This window comes from Falco peregrinus, chromosome 7 (assembly GCF_023634155.1).
Source record: "Falco peregrinus isolate bFalPer1 chromosome 7, bFalPer1.pri, whole genome shotgun sequence".
Lineage (NCBI taxonomy): Eukaryota > Metazoa > Chordata > Aves > Falconiformes > Falconidae > Falco > Falco peregrinus.
The window spans coordinates 48,756,864-48,780,733 of NC_073727.1; the positions used below are offsets into that span (position 1 = coordinate 48,756,864).

The window sequence follows — 23,870 nt, forward strand, 5'->3', positions numbered from 1 at the left end:
CCAGCAACCCACCCCACATTATTAGAATCATCAACTATTGACATAGAAAAGAGACAGCAACAGATACTGCTGTGTATCATGAAGAGACAGGAGACTGACTTATACACTTCATTTTGCTAAATAAAAATCAATTAAAAAAAATACCAAATCCATGTTACTGATTGAACTACAGTTTGTCAACCATGATCAGTTTCATTTAAATTCTGCTCAAGTACCAGAGCTTTCATTTTGAACTAACTAGAAAATAATTTTGTAAAAAATTGGGGTGAAAAAAACATCACCGACAACAAAAAAACCCACCGTAAGTCAAAGTTATCAATGGTTATTTTCCTTCTGCATAAAAGTAATCAGAGGTAAATACATTGTATTACATGCTGATACTTGACTATTTAGGATTTTTATTTTATTTATTTTAAGGAATGTATTACTGAGTTTTGCCACCTGCAGGGGAGAAAACCAATACCAACAGTTTCTTCAGCATGATGCTGGCCATTTATCTTTATATTTCTCACATGACTGGAGCAAGAGAGTATTATCCTGACCTGTGATTACAGTTCTGACATTCCAATTTCTGGCACCGTTGGCAGACTTTCATCACATCAAAGCAGCTTTGTTTTCCTGTGTTGGTGGCAGCTGAAGACTGCTCCAGTGAGTAACGTTTTAACATTTGAATGTGTGTTGCTTCCTTAGGAGCCAGGCCATCAATAATGCCAGTTTTCAGATTACTTGGTAAACTGCTAATGAGCAGGGTTTGTTTGCTTATTATAAATGAAATGCACAGTCCTCCAGTCATGAAAACAGAGCATGGACAAAGGCACTGGGCTGTTGCATGTAAACAGAGCATATATGTTGAAGCTTCACATCTGCTGTTGCTAGCTAAGCAGTGCTGCAGTACTGCAGACTCCAGAATGTCAAGGACAGTCAATCTATGAAACTAGTTCTAGCACCCTGTCAACACATCTTAATTTTGCTCTTTTAAGAGTGTCCTTTGCTGACAGCTACCAAGTAAGTAAATAACGTTGAGTAATTCTGCCAGCACCATAAGTAATACTGTGGAGACACTGACAATGCTCTTTTATTAGGCCACCTATATTTCTGAAGCCTGTAGGAACCTGATTAGCTGAGAGATTTCTAACTCCAGTGACTTTGATATGACCAAATAAGCACTGCAGTTTCAAAAAGCTCAGTCTCCCCAAAGCTATAGAAGTGTTCTCTGTGAAACAGCCATTCAGCTCCTTCCAACATTACCTGCTAAAGTCCGTGGGTTTATGATAAAATGCTTCCAAAAATCAAAGTATAATACATGTGACTTTTTCAAAACTAGGAAAGATCTGCAAATAACACAAAACAATTCACAGAAGGTAATAACAGCACAAGGCTTTACAGCTGCTGTTGATTGTTTCTCGGGTTTCACTTTGTTTTTAACAGAATAGGCCAGTCACCCCAGGAACAATTACTCAGTAATCAAGCTTACGTCTCCAGGTTGTCACCCTCCAATACTGTTTGCACAGGTAGGTAGCCAAGTCGGGGATGCTTTGCAAAATACTTCTTTGACCGGAACTTATTCTTCAGCACCTTTGTAAAGTCCCGTACATCTTCCCCAGACGTTGTCTTAAAAAGTTAAAAGAAATCAAATTGAACATTGCTAAATAGCATTGAGATAAAAGTGCTGCTACTGTCCTGAAAAAGGATACAAGAAAGAACCTCAAAATGTTAATGATGTTAAAATTGCCTTTTTAGTGTCCTGAAAAATGGTACAATAATAATGTCCTCTACTGAGAAAAACAGCAAGGCTTCAAATTCCCAGCAACAAATGCATTGGATTTACCACTGAAAGAGATTCAGCTCTTGAGGAAAACATTTATAACCAGTCCTGCAAACCACAAAAATTTAATTTTTCAGAAAAATAAAAAAAAAGGCAAATCAGTTTGCCAGATACAAAGAGGGGGGGGGGGAGGGGAGGGATATATTCTTTGCCACTGAAAGCAAGCTTGACAGTGTACTTGTACACATAAAGCTTCTAACTCGCCCCACAGACCAAAAAACCTTGTAATTACTGTGCTGAAAAAATACAGCTAATAGCAATGGCTTTGTTTGGGGGGAAAAAAAAAAAAAGAAAGAAAGAAAAAAAAAGTAGCTAACACAGCCCTCTATATTCACAAAGGGCCACAAAATACTCACTGCCCCCCATTCTGGAAAACTCCTAAACTGAAAAACTTTATCACAAGATGGGAGCAGTATGTGCTAAATCATCTGCTGTAATGGCCAAATTCTTCATGAGCATTTTCTAAAGTTAGCAGATCTCTTCCTACAGGATTGTGCCACTACCTATATCATTCCAGTCAAAAAAACCCCACAGATGAAGTAACAGCCATTGTGCTAGCACTGTTTGAAGGCACACTTCAAAGGCACAGTCAGAGGCAGTCCTGGTAAGAACAATTAGTGCCTGAAGTAACAAACTCATGTTTATCTGCCTCCTTACTACTGCAGGACAAGACTAGTATAAAAAATAGCACAAGATTCTCCAAGGCTAAATTTACAAGTTAGAACCAGCAACTCCCACCCCCCCAGCAGCGTTTTTTCTGGTTCCCACCGATGCAGCCTCTTCCCAGCCTGACAAGTGCTTAGCCCCATCCCTCACCCTGACATGGAATTAATTGTGTTCTTTAGGAGAGAATTAAAATTGATGCAACTGCTTTTAAAAATCAGTTTAATGGGAAATAATCACAACAATAAAAGCAGCACTGCTTTGGTAATACTATTCGGTTGATTTCTGCTACAAAATCAGGGATGCAAGCAAAACATGCAGGCATAAAAAACAAGGTGAAAATGGCAATAAAGACATCTGCAGAAAGAAACAATGGTATACAGTATGCCTTCAAAGTATACGTGCTTTACAGACTGTACTGAGTACTTAAACAGAATGGTTCCCATCACATGTAGCAGTTACTATTGAGCATTTCCTCTTGCAAGTGCAGTAAAGAGGTCATTCACCTTCTGCGTTAGCTGAAGGTTTGCAATGGTTTCTACAGATCTCCAGCCCAAATCCTGTAACAACAAACTACAGATTGTATTTCTGTATACTCTGCTTTGGGAGAACCCTGTTAACATAAAAGGATGCCAAAGCAGATGGATATCCATAGGGAAAACTGAGTGAAAGACTTTTCAGTTTTGCAAATTTTTTCCGTTTTGTGCTACAAAGAGGCCTAGAAGCAGGTCAGGCAACCTACTATCTGATTTTATTCTCTATTTTCAAAACATAAAAATACTTATCTATTTATTTATGTATTTAATGTATATATATAAAATACTGTAATATATATAGTAATATATAAAAATGTAATATATATATAATAATGTATGTATAATATACGCAGTTACAAACTCTGTAATGCAGATTAGACAAGCAATAAAAATTGTAGATAATCAAACTGATGTTGGTAAGAGTTTCTCACATATGTTGTTAACAAATGGAGCAAATTCGGGATTAAGGGGTGTTTGAACCCCTGAATTTTATAACTGGTGAACTCAAGAGGAGTCCCAAAATCAAAATCATTCTCAGAAAGCATCTGCTCCAATGACTGCATCACCCAGACAAGGAATGTGAGGCAGCCCAAAGGGCTGCTTGTTCTCATGCAACAGTAACTCCAGCAGATGGAACTCTGTCCCAAGGCCAAGGAATGAAAGTTTTAGTACCTACACATTGCAGAAATAAATGTCTACTGAGCTGCCAGACTTTTCCTCTGGTGTATTCTTTATTTGGTATGACAGCCTGATGCAGTTCCTTGGAAAGGCTAATATGACTGTGTACAGACTGAGGACAATAAATACTAACACCAGTGAAATCTTAGCAGATTTGGAAGAACTATTTTAATTTACACGCAACCAAGATGCAACTCTTAGAAGTATTTCTTCTTCTTTTTTTTTTTTTTTTTTTTTTTTTTTTGCATATAACCACACTACAGAATCCAATCCAAAATCACACTAAGACAGATGTACCATAACATTTTACTTTTGAAAAAGAATAGCCAGGCATTGTTGTGTAGAATCTATCTATTGAATTCAAACCAACAGGTAGCTTGTACACTTCCTTACATCATGACATCTTGACTATTTCCACATAAGTTAATAGTACAAACACCACCATAGTTAGAGAGCTACTTCAAAAGCAAAGAAAAAAAAATCCTTCACTGAAAATTTGAGCCAAACAACCATACTTTCAAACTCAATTTAAAATATTAGTTCTTAGAACAAGACAAAGTTCAGGAAGGAGTAACTAAGATCCATGCCTGGCACAAATAAATAACTAAAAAACCGCCTGCAGCAGAAGGTCTCAAGGAGAAAATCTGTAACAAATGACAAACTGGCAATAGCACACTTCAGTGTAACAGTCAAGTATAAATGGAGTCATAAGTCACACTCTAGAACCAGACAAAATTCCTTGTACATGAACACAAATTTAAGAAACTGGTATTTACATGGAAAGCAGCAGAAGAACCAGAATATGCTGAGACAAGGGGTTTGTCTGTAGGTTAAAGAAAACCAGTTGGTATATATTTTTAATATATTAGAAACGGAACAAATCTCTGTCGGGAAAAAGTACTACCAAGAATGTAACAAACCAGTTGGAGAGCTCTAAATTAAGTAATATATAATATAAAAAATAAACATGAATATATAAACCCTATATGTGAATAAATAATACATAATACTTCTAAAACATACATTTATTTATAGTTCTCACTCTTTTTTTTTTCAAAGAAAAAATAGTGATAATGAAAGCCCAGAAAATTTTCCACTCCTTTCACTGCACGTATCTACCTAAAAGGACTAGTCTGCAACCAAGTCATCATTCTCTTAATTACATTTCTTATACTATGTCTAACACAAAACCAAAGATCTGTTCTAACATACACATAGAAACTGATCCCCAGAAAAGATGTGAAACTCATTAACAAATGCTGTCATTAACCCCAGCCAGACATTCATGGGTTATGAGGAAGCTGGAGAAGTGTACATTCAACACACGAAATAATCAAGCAAGTTCCAAGAAAATATGGTTTTTATAAAACTACATGCTCAGTGATGCAAAATTTCCAGTATAAAAGAACATCTGTGTCATTTAAAAGGAATTTAGTTTATTCTTTAATAGAAGTCCTAACAGAGATAGCTGAATATGATATTCTTCAAATGCTTTAGTAAATTTTAAGGTTTGGATTAAAAAAAAATAAAAAAATCAATGCTTTTTTACATATCCGTATTTTTATTTCTTGCCATTTTATTTATCTGTAATACTTGGTAGAATCTGCACCATGAGACTAAGCATTCTTGATGGAAACCAAAATTTTTAGACCATATGTGCAGGTAAAGAGCACGTAGCAATCAGCTAGGTGCCACTGACAGGCTGGGAAACTTCCCAGCATAAAAAGTGGGGTAAAGAAACGGGTATTTAATTCCTCTAATAATTATTTTTTTAAAACTGACACTTAAGAATGCAATTAACCGATAAGTTAAACACGTTTAAGTGCCTATTTTCATTCCCATCCAACAAAGCACCAACAGTTTTAAAAGGCATCTCATATCCCTTGATAAAGCTATAAGATAGGATACCACAAAAATTAGGTTATTGAAGGTACAATAACTGTATTTATGGCTGTCACTGCCACATCAGTGTCGTTTGCACTGTGTAACTTTGTGAGGATCACCCTTCTGCGACCATCTTCAAATAGGGGCACTTCACAGCAGTTTCTCACCAAGAGTGATTATGTATATATTTCAGTTTACTCCAGTGAAATCAAGCTGTCATTTCAAGAGTAACTAACTTACCTCAGAATTTAACAGAATTTAAAAAATTAAGTTGCAAAATGGTAGTAGATCATGTAAGCTGGCTATCTGACCAACTGTAAGAGTAAGACCTAGAGGAAAGCACATTGCCTAGCTGCTCGATATCAAAGGCTACCCTGACCACATAGCTATTCCTCTCCAGGCAAAGAGTAATCTCTGAACTCCCCAGCTGGAAGCGATGTTCTGCATGCAAAATAGCCACATTCAACCATTCTTACTGCTTTCTTTCATCTCCCCCACAGAACAATCCCATTTTGATAACTGTAAAGCATCATGCTTGGTGCATTGATACGCATGTCAAGATGAAACCACTGACTTACTGATGTCAGTTTGTTGCTTATAAAACACTGAGGCTGCTTAATGTTGAGGAATGTATCTGTCTTCTCTGGATGTCAGCAGCAATTAAATTTTCAGATGACTTACCTAGAGGAGAACTCTTAACAGGCACTACTGCATATAAGCTTTGTTGTGCCTGGAAAAAATATCTCAGTCTAGGGTGCACTAGCATCCAAACAAATTCTGACATCTTGCCTATCGTGTTCTGAGCTCTTTCAGGGAAATAAAATTCTGGTCATCTGGAAGATGAAGGGGCTAACCTTTGCTGCCATCGTTTTGTATAGAAAGGGTACAAAAAAAACAGTTCCCAAAATAAGGACCTGCAGGTGAGCATAGTGGCAGAGAACTACAAAAACTGATTACACTTTCACAGAGGTCAGAAGTAAGACTACTTCAAATGAGAAAATGTGCAGAACTGCTGATTCGATATTTGTACATTACCTCAGAAAAGCTGCCTTTAAGATTTTACTGTGGACAATAGGAGTTGTGAAGTGGAAACAGTTTGGAGAAAGAAAACTACTTCCACCTGAAATCCAGAGAACCCATTGGTACAGAAAGATATGTTAATGTAACACAAGCACCACTACTGAGAGAACCTTAATTCCAAAAAAGCTAAAAATATATCATATATAGGTACTTATTTAAGATTATTCCTGAATTAGATGCTAGGAAAATCTTAAAAAAATTTTACACATCTCTGTGTGAAACTCTAAATTTAAAAAATTATTTCTCATCTTTTCAGAGAAAAAAAACAATTTACAGGTGAAAAAATAACTATAACAACTTCACAATTTCTGCTCGTTAGAGACAGTAATGTTTTCAGTTCCTTACCCCACCCATCTCTAAATCCTGAATGAAAGAAAAAAACACATAACTGAAGTTCATTATTATGGATTCTTGCATTTCCAGCATCAAGAAAACTAAACTGCAAGCTAGGATGAACACTAAACGGCATTACAGATTAGGACGCAAAAACTATCTGGTGTAAATAGACCTATTCTGAAATTACAAAGCAATTCTCATGTGCTGCAAATATCATGAAACTCACTGAAACAGAGAATTGTCCCCTTGTAAATTTAATTTTTAAAACAGACTCCTTAAGCCATTCTCCAAATAATTTTAAATTTAAGTAGAACTAACAGATTCTGAGAAATCCCTTCATGCCCTAGACTGAACCGCTTACCTGAAAGACAATTCAAAGGTCCTTCCTCCATCTGTGACTAAGCTCGAGTTCTAAGTGTCAGCTTTTTTAACCAGGGAAGCACTTTTTTCCCTTAATTATTGCTAGTATTCTCAATGATAGTGATTAATATACATTAGCAGCAAGAAAGAGAAGCTAGATTTTATTAATGCAGTTTGAAGAGTACATGCATTTGTATTCTGCTTTGCCAGACTAGCCACAAAAGTAACAATTCAACATCAATAGCCTTTGAATTTGGTTTAAAAGGTATAGTAGATGTACTCTTCCTATTCAGGCTAGCTGTACTGTAATATAATAGATTTGAAGGAGCAATTTATTGGCCTTGGTACCTTCTCTTTATTTATTTTTTCTTATTATTTCACAAACCCAGCTGTGCTGTTTTTCAGATATTATTCCATTTAAACATATAAGCTATTCTACTAACTTACTACAAAGGAATTTGCAATTCTTGACCATTATATTGCATTAAATGAGTTCAATATGTAGAGAAGTTTAGCAACAAATTAGTACAACCACCATAGTACATTAATACAAAGAACAGCAAAAAATCCCACTGGATTCTTTTTGTGAAATCAATTCTTTATTCCTGACCTAATTCAGATGAGATTAATTAAAATGGATTGCATGTAGGTACTGATTATGGAAGTCAAACATATAAGAAGTTTGTTCATATAATGGGTTCTTTCTTTTAACAGAAATAGAGCTAGCAGAGTGTACTTACAGCAGTACCAGAAAAAAATTCCAAACACCATATTCAGCTTTCAGATTAACGGAGGTCAGTGTTGGACTTCTAATTTTCTGTGCCACCTAAATTATATGCCATCTCTTTTATTCTGCTCTACTTTAAACTGCCCCAATTTCTTTCCTTTACCTCCTACACACTTACCTCACTTACCACACTTACACTCTAATCAAGAATGTAATTGTATTCCTTTTATTATCTCATAGTAGATTCACATAACTCCTCCCATATTTCATGGAAAGATTTTGCACTTAATAATGCTTTAAAATTGTATTTTTTGCAGTGGTAACACAAATCTTCATTATAAAACAAGGTGTCCCTAGACCCAGGGTAGTAGGGATTCCAGCCATTTCCAGAATATATTTTTTGATATGAGAGTCTTCACTTGTAAATGACATGTCTCACAGTTATGTAACGTGAACATGTTTAACAAGAACTGAAAATTTCTCTCAGATACCAAATCTGCTGCTTCTGACAAAACCTGGAAGTCATCAGAAACATACCATCCTATTCTAGAGACAGTACCATACCCGATACCAGATGTAATTTGTATCTGACTAATGCAACAGGATGAGTATCTTATTCCGTGGACTGGTAGCATTATCTATTTTGACACACCTTACACATTCATTTCTGAATTTTCTGTATATTATAGGCATTAACAAAGAACATTTCTGTTCCATGAGCATGATATAAAGTAAAGATGAGGTTTGAGAGAACTTTATAAGGAGAAAAATTAAAAAAACAAATCTAAGAAAAATACATCTCAGACATGTTCAGGCTGTTTCAGTTACATTGGCTAAAGAGGCAAGTAAAATACCAGTATCACCATATTTTTAATGATGTCTGATAAAGGAAAGAAAATACCATAGATGTCCAGATCCAGAGGGTTAGAAGAATCATGTGAGTATGGGCAAAACTGGGCCTATGTCATACTACAAAACCAGTATAAAACAAAACCAGAAAATGACCTCTGAAAAGAGGAGAAGAAAAGAGAAAACCAGTTACAGAATATAACAAACATTAGAAATGGCTGGAAAACAACAAATCTACTTTAAAAATGTCTTCAGAAGGTAGCCTGGCATGCCAATGTATCAATCAATTCCTATCATTAGGTTACAGAATTAATGAAAACAAATTAACACAACTCATGGTTTCTTCTGATGACAATGAAGTGAAAAGACTACTTAATAGAATTTGAATTCTGCTAAAGGAGACACATTGGATGAAAAGAGGAGGAAAACACAGGTAATAAGTCCAACTACTGCAGCAAAAGACAGCCAAATAAGTCAACAATGCTTTGCTAATCAAAGAACCCACAGAACCTTGTAACACTATTGGAAATCAGCTCTATTTCATCAGCTGTAGTTATAATCTGGCCTGAATATGTTTTTCTGAGCATACAGACCTTTTGCCACTGTTGTTTAAATTACAGGCCAATTATCCTATTAATTCATTTGTGGCTGAATTAAAATTTTTCAGAATGTAAACAACTGTACGATAAAAAAATATGAAAGCAGTATTTGTATGAAGGAAGTTACCCTGTCTTCCACTTAAAAAAGTCTCCTAAAACCTTCCGTGGAAAAACTGTGTTTAAATTTCAATAGGAAAATACTGTGTTATAAAATTAATTTTTCTCTAGCTATTGCAGGCAAACCTCTCACATTGTTTTTGGTTAGAAACTGTCAATTCTGTTTTGGTTTGTTTAAGGGTTTTTTTCCAGCTACAGACCAATTTTTAAATATCCCAGTAAAAGCAATTACTCAGCAGAATGAAACGCGACATATTCCCACCCTGTTTTCACAAATCCAGCAAAACGTTGGATGGACCTGAAAACAAGTATCATGAACCTTTACATATATTAAAGTGCATTATTAGAATATTAAATATACTTTACTATATATAGTATAGTAATAGGAAAGTCAGTCCCTTTCCTCTGACATGTTCTCACCCTTACAGTGTGTGCACATGTGTTTGCGTGTACAAGCACTGCAATTACATTTAATATTCCAGCTTTGTTTTTACAAAACAAAAGTGAAGTTTAAGTTCTCTCAGAGGTGATTACTTATACTCATTTCTACAGAATCCAAACACCGCCCACATAAAATCAGCAGTACTAGCAAAGTCCCTGGTGACTTCCAAAGAGAAAGGCAGGAACACAGGCCCTACTAAACATATGAAAAAGAAAACCTGGCAGAACATCTAGGTGACAAAAGACTATGAAAAAGTTTAGACCTCAAATAATGCAAAAACAATCCCTTAGGAACAGTCAGTAAGTTGGTACTCACAGGTACACAATATTCCACCATTGGGTAATGCAACTTATGCCCCTTTGCTGTACGGCCAGAAAAGAAACAGCTTTGACAGACGTCATAGTTGAAATGTTTTAAGCTCCGGTACCTACGGGGACATTAAACAAAGTGATTAGAGTTTCCTAAGTTGAGTTCTAATATTGACTTTCTATTAAGCCTCATGAGGCAAATTGTTCTCTGAAATGGTGTCACCTGCTTTTCAGCAGCAGCAACACAAGACAGGGTGAGTTTGTTGGGATTAGCTTGGAAAGCACCTTGAAGTGTGCAGGTGTGCATGACCGGGACATGGCACAGCCAACGCTCAGCACAGCTGCACATCCAAGGGCACCAGTGCCAACACAGCAGCTGCGTGGGACACAGCAAACCCACAGCCCTCCTAGTCCACACAATCTTCCTACACTACACAGGTCACCTCACTGCATATTCAAAAGAAATTCCTGCCTCCTATAGCCAGGTAGAGAGCCAATGTCAATCATCTTGCTGAAGTTACTTTGAAGCAGAAAATCTTAGTCATCAGCTTCATATTTTTCTTTTAATTTTATATGTTTTTACATACCAGATAGTTTAAGTTTGTGCATAATTTTAATACTCAAAAATTCTAAACACTTTTCAGAAAACAAAACTCTTGAGAATTCATGAATTATAAAAATAATATAAATTCAAGTTGAAAAATTGCATTGATTGATTTACTTCTGTTGTTTTAAGAGCATGTATATGTATAAACAAGGTAAGAAACTTATACAGTATCCCTTGTGTTAAATATAGCTACCAGTAACATGTTTTTGTTTGGTTGGTTGGGGGTTTTTTTGGGTTTTTTTGTTTGGGTTGGTTTTTTTGTTTGTTTTGTTGTTTGTTTGTTTTTTTTTTTTTTTTTTAACTGAAACCAAAAAGTGACAATTCAATGCCGGATTCCACCCACTGGTTTTTGTAGTACGGCTGTTCTCAATGGCTGAGGTTATATAATTTGTATGAAACTAGAATGAGCTAACTGAACCAAATTGAATAGCTACTGAATAGGTAAAGTTTAAATTAAAGTGCTTTCTGAGAGCAGTATCAGCACTAATACACATTTTTCCCTGCTGAGTTTTATGTTTTGTTTTGCAAGACAATATGTGTCTATAAATGTGAAGGTTCACTTTTAAGATTGCTGATGGAACTGTTTATAATCTTTACTCAGAGCCTGTGTATTAAATGGCCACATCTACCTTCTGCTAAGATGCTAGATGCTTTTGTTGCTGCAGATCTCATTGTAGAAATTACTTAGAATGAGCCATTCCTTTGCCTTCCTTTCTCTTCTTTTCTCTCTATGTCCTTCTCCACACAAAATATTTCAGTACAGACAAGATTCAGCAGCCCCAACTTATGCATCTAAAAGATATCTGAGCTGGAGCTTTGTCACCCTACACTCCCTGAAGCTTTAATTAAGAAAAATAGGAACATTATAGAGGAATTTCTTAAGACAGACCACAAAGTCTGATCAGATTAAATACTTTTGGAAGCACTCACATACCTGTATTTATACAGGTTATATTTATATATATAAATATAAATATATATTTATTATAGTAAAAGAAGAGAGTTGCTATCTCAATCTCATAAAACTAAATCCAGCATGCCTAAAGCTAGGTGAGATGAAACTGACCTCAGGATTCCCATTATTATCCTTTAAAACAACAGAAAGCATGGGGAGCAAAAATTACTCATCTGCCTAGATACCTAAAAAAAAAATAAAATTCTTAGAATCACTTAGAAGGAAGACTGCTTTATATCATTCCTAAATAATCTTTCATGACCACAGCAGAGGAAAAAGCCAGTTAAGTTTAGTCTCTACTTTTTTTTTTTCTTTCCTTTTTTTTTTTTTCTTTTTTCTTTTTTCTCCATCATTTTGTACACTGGAGCAATCAATTCACAAATCCATGTTAGTTGTAACAGTACTCACTAAGGGTACCAACTATCCCATGCCCCGTAATGATAATTCATAGTAAAATCATACAGTTCAGGAGGATAACATGGAGAATATGCCTAGTGCCATTTTTTCTTTTAGAATTCACAGCTTCCTTTGAACAGGCAAAAGTTAGATTACATTCAATGTTTTAGACAGAAACTGTGCAAGTCTCATCACAGCAACGTATCTATGTTTGCCTTAAGCAAGGAAAGATTGCTGTTGAAGGGTGTTTAATATTGCCTGGCTTGCGTTAGTTTCCCAAGCCTTATGGTGGACAGCAGGCAGACAGCTGCATTTTTTCTTACTGATCAGCAACCTATTGCCTTGTGCTTCTAGAATACATGGGGTGCATTTATACTTCACTTGCTACTTGTTGGATCCACCAATACTAAAACTCCCAGTGACACTCACCCTACACACCTGTAATTTATAGCACCCTTGGGTGTCTAACAGCTGTACTGCAGGAGCCAGAAATGCACTGGCTTAGGTCATACTGTGGCCTCACCGTGGGTGGCAGATCCCACCTTAAAGCAGGGAAACAGTGGAAAAACAAAGAAATGTACTTTTTGGAAGACTTAAAAATATGCATATATTTTCAGAGAAACCTTGCACCCAACTCCCGTCCTCTTACCTAAAGCCAACAATTGGACACTCTTTACAGATGTTGCACTTGGCCTGATGTTTTGCTGTTTCTGCAGCTGCCACGCGGTGTAGAACTGGCAGCCATACCATAGACTGTGGCTCTAAGTGCATCCAATCTATAAATTGTTTTACAGTTATTTCCGGCTTATTGTGGTTCTGTGGAGAGAAAAAAAACCCCACACCTAAATTAAAAAAAACAACCAAACAAACAAAAAACAAAGACACACCAAAACAAAAAAACACAACAAAAACCCAAAACCCAGCATACACACACATGTGGTTTTTCCTTAGAATTCAACTAAAAAAGCCCCAACCACCAGTGTCAGCCCTTTCCATGTCAGGTTAATGTAAAACCAGTTACAGGACACAAGAAATAACCTCGATTAAAATGCAAATAAAGAAAACAAGTTAATAAGAAGACAGAGGACTAAACAGCTGTGATAGAGTAGACAGATGGTAACGAAGATGAAGGGCACAGTAAAGGAGTAATGGAGTCCATAGTAAAGCCATCTTTGAACCGAAAAGACTTGAGAAAGAAGTAAGGGAGCATGAAAGGCTCGGTTCAGACATGCTAAAGACATGGTCGTCTTTTGAGTTACGATCAATGCCAGACCACTGAAAGTCGGTAGTGCTTGCATGTATCTACTAACTGCCATGAGACTCATGCAATTCTTTTTTTAAATTGTGTTTTGACCCCAAGGTATTGTTTCAAGTTAGCACATTAAAGAAACACACGCATAAACAAACAGGTGAATAAGCAAGTAATGAGAGAAAGAAATCTGCCATTTATAGGCAATCACTGCAAGAATACAGCAGAGCTCAAGTATTAACATGATTGTTTTGAGAAGCAAACAAACATGCTTCCACATTCTCTTTGAGCTGTAACCACCAGAGAAGCCTAGCTGTAAAGGTATTCTATTCATCAACTTTGTCAGCAGTAAGAACAGAGGTCATCTTTCTGAACTCACTGGAAGCAACAGAAAACAACCTAAAACAAAAGTTATTCTTAAACAGTAACACGTGATGAGAAGCAACACTAGGTTTCTTAATCTATTCATAGTCCAAGTTGATTTTTACCAGTAAGAGGGAACAGGATTAAAAAAAAAAACAAACAAAAAAAACCCCACAAAAAAAAAACCCCACACACACACACCAAAAAGAAAGTAACACTCTTTCCCCACCAACAAAATACTTGTTTTCACTAGGCTGAGGTAACTGTCATGCAGCTGCTTGCTTTCTCTGTGCTCTCTTAACAACCAGGGCCTGAACTTGAGCTATTCATATGAGATGAGGGATGCAACCTCATCATTGGTATACTCATAATATTACATCAAATATTTAAACTCTACCTTGCTAGCACCCCTCACCCATAATTGAACATGAGAGAGGGCAGATTCTTGAGGGACATAAAGATCATTCCTCTGTCACAGGAAAGTCTGCAACTAACAAATTAATAATTTATTTCAGTATGACTGGAACAACTCAAGATCGGTGATAGATGTGTCAAGCACCATCCCTTACTGTCTGAAGCAGCAGGGGAAGTCTTACATGGCTAATTGGGCAAACAAACTTCCATAAGTATCTACCAAATTATTCATGATCTGGTCAGACTCTCTTCCAATTCCAATCATCTCAGAGTCCAGAAATAGATCTAATAGTTCTCAAAAAAGCTAGCACAACTGAATTTTTCAAAGCACTGGATGAAGATGTAGAAACGTCTATGAAAGAATGGCAAAAGAAAAATGCTCTAGAAGTTCACTATAATACTTAATGTTCAATTCAATAAAATCAGAAATATTCAAGCCAGTAGTTTTATATATGTCATAGTGAATTTTTAATCCATATAGAACTTCTGACAATGCTGCCACTTTCAAATAATACACTCAAGCAGTACAGTTATCATTTGCAAACAGTCAGAGCCTTAGGCATCCTTGACAAAGTCTGAGTTAGGCTGTGTTCCATTATGACATCCTCTTTTTAATTCTCATCTTCTTTAAACAGACGCTCCTTGCAGCCTCATTAACCCCCTGCATGTAGTGTGGAGCTGAACAGCAGGCTGTAAGACAGCTTTATTCCATGTTCTGATCTGCTGCATAAAGGCTTATGACATGTAAAAGTCTATGCTTGACGTTTCATACAACTGCAAGGTCTTTTGCCAGTAAAATAATGTTAAATAATTTCTTGATGCACAAGGTCAAAAATTACTACCAACATCATTCTCTTGTTCTGTTGAGATCATGTCTTGTTCCAGCAGAGAAAAGCACGTTGTTCTCACAGTATCAGGTTGCTCGGAACGATGCAAAGCAGGATAATTGGCTGCTACAAAAATTTTTAACAGCTTTTAGAGCAGGCCGGTATTGTCAAAATCACAATGGTTTATATATTCTTTTTGCTAAAGGTAATTTGTTTGATCCTCTCCTAAACCATAAACCATCTTTTATAGCTGCATTTTCACAATAACTTCCCACATTCAGTTGCAGAAGCATATTCATTTCTCTTCAAAATTCAATGGATGTTTATAAATTCCTCTCTTCTTTTTACACGACATGGAAGCGAATCTTAAGACTTCAGATAGAAGGTTTTTTTCCACATAAAAGTCTTTGTTATCTTACCTGTTGGAAGCAGCTACGCACACTGGGCTCAATGTTGCTGCCACCGAAGGCTGCCACTTCCCCGAGCTGCCGTGGGATCTGGATAGCATCGTGAAGCAGCAGGCCCAACTGCCTCTGGTCGCACATTTCTGTGGGGCCTGCCACCTCCTTGAAGAGATCTGCAACACCGACAAGAGGCACCAGCTCATTTAATTTCCATGTACACCCCCTTCTATTCAGTAATGTTGCAGCTCAGGCTTTATAACTTCTGTAATTTAGTCGTGGTTACAGATGGCCACAGTCCCATTTACAATAGTTTACCCTCATCTAATCTTGACTTTTTTGACTACGTTTTCTTGATCTGTAACCACACAAATGAGAAAAGTAACACCAAATCAATGGAGCTATATTATGGTTTCTTATGGCATCTCGTGATAAAACTGTACGTGGCAGCTCCTGTTTTACCTAGGAGCAGCCGTATGACAAAACAAAGACACATCACAAAATCAGAACAGCTTTCTGTCCTATTCCATCATTACCATGTTGCCCCCCTAATATTAGGTTTTCTATGTTATCACCAGGGAAGGACACCTTCCACAAAGCACAGGAGTTCTCAATCCCCACGTGTAAGAAACCAGGAAAGGAAGGCAAGAGAGTAGCATGGCTGAACTCAGACCTGCTGGTCAAACTAAAGGGCAAGAAGGAAATGAATAGGCAACAGAAGGAAGAGTATAGGGATCTGCCCAGTTGTGTAGGGATGGAGTCAGGAAGGCCAAGGCACAGCGGGAGCTGAACTTTGCAAGGGATGCAAAGAATAATAAAAAGGGCTTCTATAGGTATGTCAGCCAGAAAAGGAGGGTCAAAGAAAGCATACTGGCCCTGATGAGCAAGACTGGAAAACTGGTAACAACGGACAAGGAGAAGGCTGACATACTCAATTTTTTTTGCCTCAGTCTTCACTGGCGACCTCTCTTCCCACACCTCTCAACAGGACGGACTGCAAGATGGGGACCAGGGGAACAAAGTCCTCTCCTACTGTAAGAAAAGATCAGGTTTGCGACCACCTGAGGAACCTGAGTATGCGTGTCTATGGGACCTGATGAGATGCATCTCAGAGTCCTGAGGGAATTGGCTGATGTAGTTCCCAAGTCACTCTCTGTGACATTTGAAACATCATGGCAGTCAGGTGAAGTCCCTGGTGACTGAAAAAAAGGGAAACTTTGCATTCATTTTTAAAAAGGGTAGAAAGGAGGACCTTGGGAATTACTGACCTGTCAGTCTCACCTCTGTGCCTGCAAAGATCATGGAACAGATCCTATTAGAAGCTACACTAAGGCACACGGAGGACAGGGAGGTGATTCAGGACAGCTAGCATGGCTTCACCAAGGCAAGTCCTGCCTGACCAACCTAATGGATTTCTATGATGGAGCGACTGACTACATGAGTGGACAAGGGAAGAGCTATGGATGTCATCTAGCTGGACTTCTGTAAGGCCTTTAACATGGCCCCCAACAAAATCCTTCTAAAATGGAGAGAGATAGATTTGATGGATGGACTCTTCAGTGGATGAGGAATTGGTTGGATGGTTGCATCTAGAGGGTAGCAGTCAACAGCTCAATGTTCAGATGGAGATCAGTGACAAGTGGTGTCCCTCAGGGGGCCGTACTAGGACCAGTACTGTTTAGCATCTTCATCAGTGACACAGTGGGATCAAATGCAACCTCAGCGAGTTTGCAGACCAAGCTGTGTGGTGCAGCTGAGATGCCTGAGGGACAGGATGACAGCCAGAGGGACCTGGGCAAGCTCAAAAAGTGGGGCCATGTGAACCTCATGAGGTTCAACCAGGCCAAATGCAAGGTCCTGTGCCTGGGTCAGGGCAACCCCTGGTATCAATACAGGCTGGGGGATGAAGGGATTGAGAGCAGCCCTGAGGAGATGCTGGATGAAAAGCTGGACATGAGCTGGCAATGTGTGCTCACAGATGAGAAGGTCAAATGTACCCTGGACTGCATCAAAATAATTGTGGTCAGCAGGGTGAGGGAGGTGATTCTGCCCCTCTGCTCTGGTGAGACCCCACCTGCAGTACTGTGCCCAGCTTTGGAGTTCTCAGCACAGGAAAGACATGTACCTGTTGAAGCAGGTCCAAAGAAGGGACACAAAAGTGATCAGAGGGGCTGAAGCACCTCTCATATGAAGAAAGGCTGAGAGAGTTTGGGTTGTTCAGCCTGGATGGAGAAGAGAAGGCTTGGGGGAGACTTTATTGCAATCTTCCAGTATCCTTCTAGTATTTAAAGGGGGCTTATAAGATGGAGACAAATCTTTTAGCAGGGCCTGTTATGATAGGACAAGAAGTAATTGTTTTAAACTAGAAGAGGTTAGATTTAGAATAGATATAAGGAAGAAGTTTTTTACAAGGGTGGTAAAACCCTGGAACAGGTGGCCCAGAGAGGTGGTAGATGCCCCATCCCTGGAAAAATTTAAGTCAGGTTGGATGGGGCTCTGAGCAACCTGATCCAGTTGAAGATGCCCCTGCTCATTGCAGAGGGATTTGTCTAGATGACCTTTAGAAGTCCCTTCCAATCCAAACTATTCTATCATTCTATGAAGAAGGAAATAATATTGCAGAAATCTGTATCCTATGCTAAAATATATGCCACCCTTCAGTTGGCTGGGGACAGAAGCACATTTGCTCTGAAATGAGGCTACAAATTACCACGAGTCACAGCTGGCCACGTGAAATACCTTAAAGCAGAAGCCAGCAAGACAATTCAAGCTTAACATTAATCACATTTACTTCCCAGATAACCATGTCTGCTTCCATGTACTTTCCCCTTACTGATTCCCTTTTCCTAAGATAGGTGTGAGGCCACGCAGTGTAAGTAGACCTTCCGGGATGACTGCAGTGACAGAAAAAATTGAGGCTGAAAGGGATTCAAGAAAATTGCTCCAAATACAGACACTGCAAAGACAGATGTTGCTTGTACCTACTTAAGAGTAAAGCACTGAATTAATAGGTCCATCTGCAGTACAGATAATATTTCTTAAGTGTTTAACACATTTCTTTTGATTGAACATTTTTAATTGTTAAAACTTTCAGCTGAATTTTTTAACGTGTTTCTGCCAACAATCCTTGATTTAGGAACTTTGTAGCTGTGTACATTAATATTTACCCACAAGATGAAACTAATTCAGTGTTTAAGATATTTTCAGGAGAATCTCAGAAATATTTTAGAATTCTGTGATTGGTACAAATTACAGAAGAAATGGAACTGAACTCATTGTATTAATTCCAGTTGGCTTTTACATTTTCCTTTTGCACTCAAGTGGCTGGCTTAGATTAAAGCTCTAAGTAATCTTAAAAGAAAAAAAATATAATAAAATCAATTTATACTATTCTTCTACTTTTCATGTTTCCCACAAGAAAAAACATTAACAGATTAGAAATACATGAAATTTGAAAATTCAGTCTGACTGCACTTCTGATTGAGAAACAGACAAGCTTTGTTCAGAAACACTCAAGAGAAACTCTGTTATTACACTGTGTAAATTGTTTTGCCCTCCATTTGGAGCAACTGCCAAGCTTTGTCAGTGTGCTTCAGAAAGCCTGGTCATACTTTTTGTCTTGGCAAAGGAGGCTGAGTCAGAAGAAAGGATTTGCACAAAACAGAAATCCAGACGACCGAATTAACTTTTAGAGTTTCTTGCATTTTCTTGCCCCTTCTTCCTTAGTCAAACAAATACTACAGCATCTTCAGTGCTCAGTGGTGAGAAAAAAAACTCCACAGACAACAGCAGTGACAGAACTATTACTGCATGGCTGCAGGCTCATTTTGGCAATCCCAGATCCTGGCTAGCTTCTCCAGCTGCAGCTGGGACAGTTTTCCAGTGTCTAAGAGTCCGTTTAAGGAATCTGATAGGGTAAAAATAAATAAATTTTTAAAATGCCTGTTTTATTCTTTCTGTTTGTATCACTCTGAGTGGAAACAGGCACTAAAAGAAGAATAACGCATTAAGTGTGAGGAAGATGAAGTGAATTCCTAAGCCCTAAAACTTCAGTTGATTGGGGAGCTAATAAATAGAGGGAAAATGATGTGGCAGGAAAGGGAAAGATTAGCTAGGGTTGAACCAAATAGGAAATCAGCAAATACCTTTGAAGAGCTCAAACTCTCCAAAACACTTCCCTTAAAAAAAAATTTATGCTTAACACTAGCAGCTGTGCCATAACCAAAGGGTGTCCAAGTGCAAGGGAGTTCATGCATGGTATACTTTTCTCCCAAAACCCTCAGTGCCTTTGTGTGTGTGTGATATGACACACAGGAGGAGAAGCCCCTAAAGTAAAGGTATGGCAAGCCAAAACGTTCTCGCTACCTGGGCTATCCCCTTAAAGTAACCCACAAGCTACTCCCGGGCAAGCAAGGCATGGTGAGAGAGCTCTCAAGTGGTAGACATATGGGAGAAGGGGTCATTTTAGCTCTGACAGGGAGCACCCCAACACCACACCCATGCCAGTGGGCAAAGGGACCCTGTACATCACCCATCAGCAATGTCAGAAACCACAAGCTCTTGTAAATGGACCTTATTAATATGTACATGTATTTTATGACTTTACACATAAAATACATTGATATAAACCTCAAACTGTAAAAGAGACTCTACCAAAAGGAAAAGAAGAATGATTGGGGTAGCAAAAAAAAAAAAGATTATTCAGACCTGAACCACAGGAAAAAAACAGAAACAATTAAAAAAGAAAAAAATATCAGTTAATCTTAAACTAAATTCAGCCTCACACTAGTATTCTGAGGATGACATCCAGCAGGGCTCAAAACTGCAGCTTAGCTGGACAACCTGAAAAAGCGTCCTTGTTGGTACAGAAGGGAATACTTAAAACTGTTTGAAAAGTTTATTAAATTCCTACCAAAATGGTAATAAAAGACTTAGTAGTAAGATGTTCATGACACACATCTTATGTTGCACTGTTACAAACAGGATGCATATTTTTTCTTCTTTTTTTTTTCTTTTTTAAACTATCAGTGTCAGTTTCAAATGGTTTGAAAATTAACAACATAAACATAAGAGTGAAAAAAAGACATTCCAAAGATGATGTATATCACTTGAAAATTGAACTGCTTCACAGCTGAGATTTTTCAAGTAGGTTTTTTTTTTTTCACCTCAGATCCTACAGTTTTTATGTATTAAATTATATGAACAAAAATCTACACATTAAATAAAACTCCACGTGTGTTTTCTGTTTCTGCTGTCAGTCTGGGCTTTCTGTGTTAAAAATGAGCTCAGGTAAGAGTGAAAAGCACACAAATGTACTCCCAGTTATTATACAGTGCTATTACTTCTCTCCACTTCTAAAACTCAAAAAAAGGGAGGGAAGATAAAATTCCTGCTGTCCCTCAGGAAATCCATACTCTGAGACATAATTTTTGTCCTGATTGCACAACTAGGCATAAAACCCGCTGTGAATAATCACACATGCAAAATCATTTTTTTTACTGCTGCTAACACTTGCTGATATGATTAAATTTACCTTCCTAGAACATTTGGGACACTAAAATTGAGTGGTTAAAAAAGTTTCATTTTTACCACAGCATTCAGAAGTCCTGTAATAATGTACGAACAACTGATGGTAAATAGAAAGTGTTTTGTTTATTTTGCTGAGTATTAACTTTTGTCATGTGCACGTTGTTGGTTTTTTTTGTTTCTTTTCCATTTTTTAAGGCTACTTCTATACCAGTGAGCTGAACCGCAGCACCAAGGTCTAAACCCAAGCACTGGAATGCTGTTGTCTCTATCTTTAAGCCACTATACCCATTATGATTTTGATCAAAGTTGACTAACTCTCCCACAAAATAACCAGGAATGATGTGAGAGTTAAGTAGGGTCTGGAGTCATTTACAATAGGTAGCTCACACGTGGCCCCCTTGGGCTGGAGAAAAAGGGGAGCATAACATGGATACTGCCAGATGAGGTTGTTGGAAAAGCAGCCCTAGGCTATTCACCCTACAAGCATAGGTGTAACCAACTCACGGCAACTTTTATTTGCAGGTCCATTTTTATTCACAGGAGCACCCAGGTGTGTACTTGAAGTTAAGCATGTCTTTAAACATTTTCAAGAATATGCATTCTTTAATTGAGGCTTCAATGTTTCTTCTAAAGTAATTGGGACTTTTAATTAAAGATCCATTCTCATGTCAACCCTGAAGTCTAGCATCTTAAAAAGAAGCTTAATTAAAGGAAAAAAAAAATCACAGAAGTTTCTCTGGCAAAACAGTTTTTAAAAAAATGTATCAAGTGAGGACATCCTACCTATACTGGAAATAATGTACAGTTAACAATTTTCAATGGAAATGAATGTGAATTAAGATGGCTGTTAACCAACCAACCAACCAACACCAACCCAACAACCCCCCCAAAAAAAAACCCTCAAAAAAACCAAAACCAAAAAAGAGAAAGAGAAAAACGCTTCACATTAAAGAAAGAAAAAAGAACAAAAGCTTCATTTCACCAAAATGGTAAGTGAGAAAGATGGAGGTCAACTGCACTGGTAGACTGAAATTTTGTCCCCTGTCAGTTTACCCTATTATTTCATAAACCCAATGTCTCAGCAGCCCAGAAATGATGTTTCTTCAAGTTAATCCCCAAAAGGCTAGTCTCTGGAAAGGCTGAGGTAGAAGACACCTGAGCAGTCTGGTTAGAAGTTTTACAAAGGATTGAAGAGTTCATCTGGAAGTTTTTAAAAGAAGAAACTTCCCCATTTTGCTGCCAACTACTCTGAGAAGAGCATGCCTCTCAGACTACAACATTTAAGACATGGTCTGTGCTCTGCAAAGGGCTCCAACTGCAACCATATGATGACTGCCATGGTCAGAGGAGCCTGGGATCAACAACGCCTCAGAAATGCTTAGAAGAAATATGATCAAAAGGAGGAGCAACTGTCAGGAGCTGGTCTGAGAAAGGGAAAAAATCAGAATACAGGTAATTTGTACTAAACACTCTACCGCTCTTCCTTCCAAGTGACTTAATTTCCTGAAAATACTTGCCATTTCCATTATGATTTTCACTGGAGGACCTGAAAGCTCAACAGATAATGAAAAAATTTCTCACAATGGCAGGCAATGAGTAGGTTGTTTTACAATCAAAACAAACGAAGACAGCTCTCACCAAAGATCCGTCTGTGCCCAAGGACCCCAAAAAGCTGTCTGCAAAGCCACCGAAGGCCAACAACCAGTACCTGACACTATTACTTACTTCTTTCCTTTGACAAAATTTCTTTCAGATTGAAAAGTTTTTTTGTGTCAATTTAATGGTTTGTAAGGACAATACAGCTGACAATAAAGATATCAAAGCCTCGCCCACTGATCAGAACAGGAGTTACAACAGCAACAACAAAAAAAGGTGTATTATCTTAATTCTCTGTTTCAAGAAGCTGAGCAACTATTTCAATTTCAGATGTATTTCATATTGAAGTTACGGTCACTTGGTACAAAAGTCTCCTGAGACCTTTTCTGTACTAACTTTTTAGGACTCTTCACTGCAACCTTCAGAAAAAAGCCCACCTTGTTAACAGATTTGGAAATCTGCAGCCACTATCAGCTGCCATTTTTATTTTACTAGCAGACACAAAGCAACAACGTAAAAATTAATCTGACCTAGTAATTTCCTCCTTCTGCCTCAGTGCCTGTATTTGGTAAACAGTAAGTGTAGTAGTTCGTTACTGATAGCAATTTAATGTGAGTTTAGTCCCAGGTTTTAGTTTTTTAAAAGCATCTTTCGATAGGGTTACCATTATCTGCAGTCTAACTCCTATACTTTACAAAAGCTTCTTAATTCACACCAAATGGCAGACTACCCCCTGAATTGTCACTACTGAACATAGCTATGTTTACCAAGCTCTTTTAGTTATGGACTGATCCACAGATATGTCCAATGACATAGGGAAACTAAAACTCCCAATGCCTTCTTAGTATGCCACTCAGATTCCAGAATATGCCCCAATGCATAAGATACCTGTACTTTTGCTCAATGTTAATAACCAAGATTACATTACCTACAAATGCTTCTAAGGAAAGCAGAAATTGTTGCAGAGCTTCAACGGTACGTGACAAATACAGTCCTTTACATTTTACGTGGGTTTCCAAAATGTATCAAGGAACTACTGCAAACAATAGCAATTTTTAGAGTATGTGCACAGTATATACCTGTACATCACCTAGGATGCTCTTATATAGTGCTTAATCTCTGGTTCTGT

General features: G+C 37.7%; 1 protein-coding gene across 2 annotated transcripts in view; it reads right to left on the reverse strand.

The window, feature by feature from the left end:
• The window catches only part of UTRN (utrophin), a 351,512-nt gene that overhangs the window by 26,696 nt on the left and 300,946 nt on the right, over positions 1-23,870 (reverse strand). For both annotated transcript variants that reach the window (XM_013304556.3, XM_027796967.2), the window contains 4 exons: positions 15,635-15,792; positions 13,012-13,178; positions 10,412-10,523; positions 1,475-1,611 (listed from right to left, as the gene is read on the reverse strand). In XM_013304556.3, the coding sequence (XP_013160010.2) occupies positions 1,475-1,611; positions 10,412-10,523; positions 13,012-13,178; positions 15,635-15,792 (574 nt within the window). The remainder of the gene's footprint in view (positions 1-1,474; positions 1,612-10,411; positions 10,524-13,011; positions 13,179-15,634; positions 15,793-23,870) is intronic.